Here is an 8,668-nt window from a genome sequence, read left to right as displayed (position 1 = left end):
GTGCCATCGAGTCGGATCCCACTCATAGCCACCCCTCCTTGGGTTTCCGAGGCAGTATCACTATGGAAGTAGATTGCCCCATCTTCCTTCCGAGGAGTGGCTGGTGGGTTTGAACTGCCAGCCTGCTGGTTAGCAGTCAAGTGCTTTAGGCACTATGCTACCACAGCTCCTGACCCAACTCCAAGAAGGATCAATTTCACATAAAAATTTGTGAATAGACATTTAACTAGTAAACAGAACGTTTTTACAAATTTCTGTGTTAAAACACTCAGATCAGCTATGAATTAAGATGCAAAGCTCACATGACTTTTTGGAATAAAACAATTTCTTACTTGCTAGTTGAGATTGATTCAACAGCACCTAACAAAAACAACAGGTGCTGAGGACACGTCAGAGCTTTCTCTTATCAAATTAGAGGATCAATTCTGGACCAGATACAAAAATCACATCTACGTGATGATAAAATGATAATTATGATGGCTACCCACCAGCCACTCTTCGGAAGGAAGGGTGGGCAATCTACCTCCGTAGTGATACCACCTCGGAAACCCAACGAGGGGTCACTATGAGTCGGGTCTGACTTGACGGCATATCACAACAACAACAACAACCATTTATGAAGTATTTACTGTACGCTAGACATTGTGGTAGACAGTTGCACATGTATTTTTGCATTTAGTCCTCACAACACTATTAGGAAATAGCAAGGTATAATTGTTTCCATTACACAGAAGAGGAAACAGAGGCCTCAAAGGGTAAAATAACTTCCCCCATATTTTCCCAGCTAGGAAAAGGCAAAGCGGGTGTTTGATCTCAGGGCTGTCTGGCTCCAGAACCTTGCTCTTAATGGCTGCCTCAGAAATTTAAAATTGAGGTATGAAAACTCAAATCAATCTTGAACTGAAAGATACTTACTCAAGCCACCTATCTTTCTGTCCCTCAAGTTTTCTCAGCTGTAAAATAAGGAACACACCTACCCCTATCTTCATCATAATGAGGATGCAGACGTGCATGGTTCCATATGCTCATAGCACCCTACTTTAGAGCTGCAAAAGCTTGGCCACACAAAAACTTGTACATAACTGTTCACAGCAGCATTATTCCCAGTAGCCAAAAGGCAGAAAGAACCTACATGTCCATCAATTGATGCATGGAACAACAAAATGTGGTATATCTATATGATGGAATATTCTTCAGCCATAAAAAGAAATGAAGTACTGATACATGCTACAACACGGATGAAGCTTGTTAAGTGAAAGGAGCCAGACTCAACAGACCACATATTGATGATTCCATTTATATGAAATGCCCAGAATAGTCAAATCCATAGAGAATGAAGCCTTAGTGGTTGACAGTGTCTAGGGGTTAGGTGAAATGGGAGTGACTGCTAGTGGGTATACAGTTTATTTTTTGGAGGAAGAAATACCTAAAATTAGGGGGTGGTGACAGTTGCACAATGCTATGCCTATAGTAAAACCAGTGAATTGTACATTTTAAAAGGCCAAGCTTCATGGAATGTGAATTATGTACCAATAAAACTGTTATAAAGAAAGGAAGACGAACTTTAGAGGCCATAGCAGTCAAAGAAAACAGTATATGTAAAAATACTTCAGACAAAAACATCACAGAAATATTGTATTACATTTTAGATATTATACATGTCATACTTATAAAAAGCACATTATAGAGACTGTAAGAAAAACATGGCCTTCTACTACCTCCGCCAGTTGCAGAATCGTCTTAGGAGAATCTTAATTCACCTCAAAGTGCTCAACTCCTCTAGTTCCTGAATACTCAGTTAATAAAAGGATAATAAAATGCAATCTAACTGGTTGCTGATGGAAACCCCAGGGGCTTGTCCTGTTTAAAAAGAGAAAGGGAAAAAGGCCATGGAACTCACCAAAGGCCCACATTCAAGGCCAGTGAGCATAACAAGAATCTAGATCTTGAGGAAATGTTATCCTCCTATATTCTCTTGGGAGCAGCTTATCAGGATTTTTCTACAAAGGATATAGGCAAAGGAACCTCAACTATACATATATTGCTTTAGTAAAATAACCATCAACAATGAAAAATATCCTTGCCTTCATATGCTCCTGAACTACACATGGTCTCATTTTCATTTCAATAATACTGGTGTGAAATACAGATTTTACCCCTATTGTAAAGACAGGAAAAGTGAGGCACAAACAAAGTTACTCAGTGAATTGGAAGCATAGTTAAGATTCAACATGGATCTAAATTCCAAGCCCCATCTGTCATCTTCCACTAAATCATGTTAGGATCTGTGTTCTCCCTTCTTGTCCCTTGGCCACCTACCTTTCACCAGATCAGAGAGCAGGGTTAAGTCTGCTCTGCCTACACTACTTTGTGTCCTCAAGAACTCTTAATTTTCCCTTTAATTGTTCTAGTTTGTTGTATTCATTCCTTAAGTTTCCATAAGAAACTCTTGTCCAGAGTATTCACTAAATGTTTTTGTACAAGTAAATCAATCTGGTCAGGCCTAGCTGGTTGGTTTAACTTTATATGAATAATGAATTAAAAGACTCAAAATCCTATAAAATCTTCCAAGAACACACATTCCCTTCCTAGTTGCTGAAAAGGTTTTAGAACAGAGTCAGAAATGTTGTTACTGAGCTGGCCTTGTGAAATCTTGAAAAACTGTCCAACTCTTGTTTCCCAATCAAAGAGGGGAAGATGATTTGATTTCCTGGGTGCGAAACATGCAGGTAAGATCCTTAGCTTTACTTACTACTATCTGAATTCTCACCTTCACATGTTCTGATAAAAACCAAACCAAACTCACTGCCATTGAGTTCATTCTAACTCATGGCGACCCCGTAGGGTTTCCAAGGCTATAAATCTTTATGGAAGCAGACTGCCTCATCTTTCTTCCATGGATCGGCTGGTGGGTTCAAATCACCAACTTTTTGGTTAACAGTCAAATACCTTAACCACTGTACCATCAGCACTCCTTTTTCATGCTCTGATACTTTCCCTGCAACTAGCTATTCCTCCCTTCCCCCATCTTCAGTCTCTGAGGGCCAACATTTACTTCACCACTGCTTGTGAGGCATACAAGCTTTCACCAGTTTCAGAGTTCCTGAAGGAAACATCTGTGACACATACTAATTCAACAACTTCATACTCTGTCACCCATCAAATGAGTGGGAGAGCCAGGAGTTCAACTATAAGCTGCTCTATCTAGCTAACATTTCCCAAAGATCTGAGCACCAAACACTAACGCGTGGACAAGGCAGTACTCTCGTGAGAACCTGGGCTCTTAGGGACGAGATCAGAGCAGAAGTTCCTTTTCTCTGTTAACTCAAGTCAGCAGTTCTACTTCTACCAAACAGGAAGGACTGAGATGCAACAGTAAATCCAGCTCTTCATTTCCAACAGTGGGTTGAGTTAGAGACCAGGACATTAACAACATTCCTGCATTTGTTAAAAAGGTATGTTCTGTATTTAAATTAGATTTCCACTTATTCAGGTGCCAACCCCCTTCTTTGCAATGATTTTATATTCTTGACCTTGGTTAACTAATACTTCCATGACAGACCCTATACAGGCACAAGTAAGAATTTTTACTTAATGTGGAAATTAAAAAAAAATGAATTTTAAATATAGAGACACACACGCCTATCACATTTAAATAACATGAAAGAATGTACACTCACGAATATAACATGAATGAAAATCATCTGCTGTAGAAATTGTCCCTGAGCTTTTCATTTTAAAGATGGCACCCTTTAATATGTGAACTAAGTGCATTCAGATAATTTTCCCAGTGACAAGGTTTCTCTAGGTAAAGTCATCATGGACTTCTAGAGGTGTAAGGATTGTCAGCACTCATTAAGCACAACTCTTTCATTTTACAAGTGAGAAAACTTTTAAGTGATTTGTCAAAGTCTCATAGCTGGTTAATGACAAGGATTAGTCTTGGCTCCTAGTTCAGCACACTTCTTCCAGGTGGAAGACACTTAACTTGCTGAGGTCAAACCCAAAAGCAACAAAAACCACAACTGCTGTTACCATCTACATGACTGGCATTTCACAGCAGCTCTGTTTCAACTTCTAGAATATTCTGCACCATAAATTCTTTTCTGAACTCATGACTCACCCTGCTGAGTTGATCCAGTAACCTTTGGTTCTGCTCGGACAGTTCCTGCACTGCCCGCGTTTTTTCTCGATCTGCTTCCCGCAGGTGCACCTGCTGCCTTTCCAACTCATCCTGAAGCTGCTTCACGTCACTCTCAAGCTCGGACACTCGCCCTTCCCACTCTCCTTCTCGGTTCTCAAATCGTCTTCTCAGTTCATGTTTCTCTTGTTCTAAGTGCTGGATGAAAAATTTAAAAACTGTTAAAAATTTCACAGCCTTTCCTTTCTCGCTTTTCACACACTCTTAACTTTTCTCTGCCCCAGTCACTCAGCAAACACAACAGTCTGCCACACAGGACAGATGTACGTTGCCCAATTTGCAGCTATAAAAATATTCCCTTTATCCAGAGGAGGAAAAGAATTTGTTTGGCAAACACAACACCATCCCTATTGAAAATACATAATGGTTATTATGTTTATTCCTGTCCTTGGGCATGCAGTTCTAGACTTAGGGGTTCACTTGAAATTTAGCAAGTTATCTCATCAATGGATAAACTGTGTATTTAAACAGCTGAAAATGAGTCTCATAACCAAAATACTCATTACTTTTTTTTTTTTAAATTGTGATTTGGGTGAAAGTATACAGAGCAAATTCATTTTCCATACAGCAGCTCATACACATTTTGTTTCATGACACTGACTGCAATTCACCACAGTGTAACAGCTCTCTTCCCACCTCTTCCCTGTAGTTACCTCTCCCCTGTGTCCTTATTTCCTATGCATTCCTGTCCTCCTCCCTCAGCTATCTCCCTGTGCATACAATGCCCTTCTGTTCTCCCATGATCTATGGCTCTAAGGAGTATATCTACCTGATGCAAATGTTCACCCTATATACCTGTCCAGGAGCTCTGGTAGCATAGTGCCTAAGGCATTTGACTGCTAACTAGAAGGCTGGTGGTTCAAACCCATCAACCACTTCTCGGAAGGAAGGTTGAGCAATCTACCTCCGTAGTGATACTGCCTCAGCAACCCTAGGAGGGGTCGCTATGAGTTGGGGCCGACTTGACAGCACATAACAACAACAACAACATATACCTGTTCAAAATACTCATTATTCTGTTAAAGGGGCTGCTTTTGGAGCCATTTCTTATACTTGGCATAATACCTGGCACTTAGAACCACAGACTTTTCAGAATTGGAGAGGACTTCAGCAATCCTTTAGATTAACCATCTCTTCTTAGAAATGAGGCAACAGAGGATGAAAGGTGAAGCATTCAAGGTCAACACTAGAAACGGAAGAGCTGGAATTTGTAACTAAGTCCCTTGACCATTTAGTGCTGTAAATCATAACTCGATAAATATTGGTGGCTATAGAGCACGGTTGTTGTTACATGTCGTCGAGTTGGACCGGACTCATAGCGACCCTTCCTTGGGTTTCTGAGGCAGTATTACTACGGAAGTAGATTGCCCAACCTTCCTTCCGAGGAGTGGCTGGTGGGTTTGAACCGCCAGCCTTTTGGTTAACAGTCAAATGCTTCAGACACTACGCCACCAGAGCTCCTATATTTCAAAATCACTAAGGTAAGCTCAGGTTCAGGCCTACTTTAAATCATGATCCATTAAGATTTATTTCTGATCCATTCATTCCTTCTTGAGTGGCTACTATGGGCCAGGTACTACCCTGAGGACAACATGACCAACAAAATAGATAGGGTCCATCTTCATGGAACTTTCATTCCAGTGGGGAAGACTGATAAAAGTATTCAGTTGTGTGTGATAAATGCTATCCAGGAAAAGGACAGTTTGTTTGAAGTAGTTCTAAGTGCCAAAGATGGGGATTCCTTTGAATGAAAGAAATAAGAACATCTTTTTGTTTAAATATTATGGCTTCTTTTCGGAGTCAAGTATGTTCTCCTACTTAAACAAGCATAATACGTGCAAAAGTCAAGTCTATATTCCAAAGAATATATGAGGTGCAAGCTAAAGTAAGGGTCCTTAACTTTTGGTGCCCTCAGAAAAGTTTTGGTGGAACTGTTCTAAAGAACACCTACCTGGACCCCGATTCCTAAGACTGTGACTCAGTTAAGAAGGGATGAGGGCTAGGCATCCGTGTGTATGTTTTTAAGTTCTACAGGAAATTGTGATGCACACCTAAGGTGGATCTCAAACACTACTACGGTGTCAATCAGCTAAAATGAGTATATGAATTTTCTCCTTCAGAGTACTCAATCATCTCTCCACCTTAGGAATGCACACTCTTATCCTATCAAAGTTTCCATCTTTCAGTTTTTGGCATGCTTCTTTGGTAACACTTAATGGCTAGTTTACAGTCATGTACCAAAGTCAGTCCCATTATATCATATCTGAGGTTTATATAAAAAATGAGATTACCTACTTTCCTCCTGCCATCTTATCCCCTCTCCCCGACTTTGCTCTGAACAGCTTGTAAATGGTTCTTAAATGTACCCCCAAAATGAAAATTTACCGTGATGAAGAGAAATCAAAAGAATGTGTCAGAAGATTAAAAAGATGATCCAAAATGAAAATCCTGAGCACACTAGCAAAGGCAGTATTCATTGCAAAAAATGCTCAGCCTCCCAGCAGACCACTTTCAAGGGGATAACTCATTTGGATACAGCCACTCAGGTGTATTCATTGAAAAGCCACCTTACTTTACAGTTATACTTTTTACAGCCTCAGTTCTGAGCATGTTCATTCTCAGCGTGAGAATTTCCTGCTCTGTGCTTCCTTCATACTGCTGAACTTCTCCAAGTGAGAACATTTCAGCAACTGTAGAAACTTCAGAAAGATGGAACGCAGAAACAAATGCTAATTGTGATCCTAAAATTGTGATCCTTTGGCTTTACTGAGTTTTCCCCAAACGAAAAAAGACTGAGCAGAAGGGAACAGCAACAGCTCAGTAATCACAGTGCTGCTGAGAGGCCAGATAAATTAGGCTTGTGTTCTAAAAGAACAGAGAGACTTCAAAATATGCAGCAAACAGCTGTTAGTGAAGAGCCCAAGCAAGCAACTAAAACAATCCAGTCCACTTGGGGGAAGGGGAACAGGGGGTGAGGACAGGTGGTGCTGATGAGCCTAGCCTGTCCTTACAGTTCTTTGGACAGGAGACAAACTTCCTATTACAGGTTTCCCAACCGTTTGGGAGTGGGGTGGGGGAAATCAAGACTTTCCTATTAACAAGCATAGAGAATGTGGCCTTTTGTCTACTCTGGGGAAAGAAAGGTTTCTCCCATGATTGTACTTTCAATTAAATGTTAAATTAACCAGCCAACTACAGGCAGAATGTCAAGAAATGTAGAGGCGAGGCTCTGTCCGTTCTTTCCCTTATTTGCCAGGGTTCTATGTATTTTAAATGCTAACATCAAAACGATCAAGGTCATCAATAAGAAGCAATGTCTGAGGCACTGTCGTGGTCAAGAGCAACCAAAGAGACATGAAAATTAAATGTAATGTGGTATGGTGGGTGGGATCCAGGAATAGAAAAGACAAGCAAAAGCCAAGGGCATCTGAATAAAGTAAGAACTTTCATCATTAATGGAATGCTTGAGTGGCACAAATGGTTAAGTGCTCGGCTGCTAACCAAGGGTTGGAGGTTCAAGTACACCCACAGGCGCCTCAGAGGAATGGTCTGATGATCCACTGCTGAAAAAATCAGCCACTGAAAACGCTATCCACAGAGCACAGTTCCTCTCCGACACATACGGGGTCACCGTGGGTCAGAATTGACTCAGTGGCAACTGGTTTGGTTTTTCAGTTGTTTCTGAGGTGGTAAATCTTTATGGAAGTAGATTACTCCATCTTCCTTCCGCGGAGCGGCTGGTGGGTTTGAACCGCCAACCTTCTGGGTAGCAATCAAATGCTGTAGGCACTGTGCCACCAGAGCACCTTAATTAATAACGCTGCAGCAGTATTGCTTTATTCACTAATTGTAGCAAATGTGCCATACTAATATAAGATGTTAATAATAGGGAAAATTGGGTCTGGAGTATATGGGGATGCCTCTACCACCCCCCAATTTTTCTGTAAATCTAAAACTTATTTTTTTTTAAAGTCTATTTGAAACTCCAAAAAACAATTTAATAACATTAGCCTACATAAAGTAGGTATGTACAGAAATGCATTTCTGCAAAGGACCAAAAATGCAATGTGGTACTTGAAAAAATACAAAAAAGTACCGTCATTTAAGTGGACTGAGCACTGAAGGATATGCTTGGTAAAGTAGAGGGTCAGCGAACAAAGGTACAACTCTCAAGGAGATGGACTGATACAGTGGCTGCAACGATGGGCTCTGGCAGGGTAGTAGAGAGTGTGAGGACCAGGCGGTGTTTCGTTCTTTTGTACCTGGGGTCGCTAGGAGTCAAAGCCGACTCAGTGACTCTTAACAACAACAATAACAAGCACTGAATACAAATCAGGACCTCGGGTTAACTTCCCTAAATCCACCAGTGATCATTTTCATCTGATTTTTTTCCCCCTTAAAAAAAGGGGGGACTAGAATCATTAGAATAGGACTGTTGTTGTTGTTATGTGCCGTCGAGTCAAACCC

At 40.8% G+C, this 8,668-nt stretch overlaps 1 protein-coding gene across 1 annotated transcript in view; it reads right to left on the bottom strand.

Moving 5' to 3' along the window:
- The window catches only part of BICDL1 (BICD family like cargo adaptor 1), a gene marked incomplete at its 5' end in the record, with an annotated part of 93,421 nt that overhangs the window by 80,797 nt on the left and 3,956 nt on the right, over window positions 1-8,668 (bottom strand). Inside the window, one exon of the mRNA XM_007938289.1 lies at window positions 4,124-4,339. Coding sequence (XP_007936480.1) covers window positions 4,124-4,339 — 216 coding nt within the window. The remainder of the gene's footprint in view (window positions 1-4,123; window positions 4,340-8,668) is intronic.

Source organism: Orycteropus afer, unplaced genomic scaffold (genome assembly GCF_000298275.1).
Source record: "Orycteropus afer afer isolate SDZICR_OR568_19922 unplaced genomic scaffold, OryAfe1.0 scaffold00048, whole genome shotgun sequence".
In the NCBI taxonomy this organism is placed as follows: Eukaryota; Metazoa; Chordata; class Mammalia; order Tubulidentata; family Orycteropodidae; genus Orycteropus; species Orycteropus afer.
The sequence above is the reverse complement of the archived record's forward strand: the minus strand, read 5'-3'. Positions and strand labels throughout refer to the sequence as shown.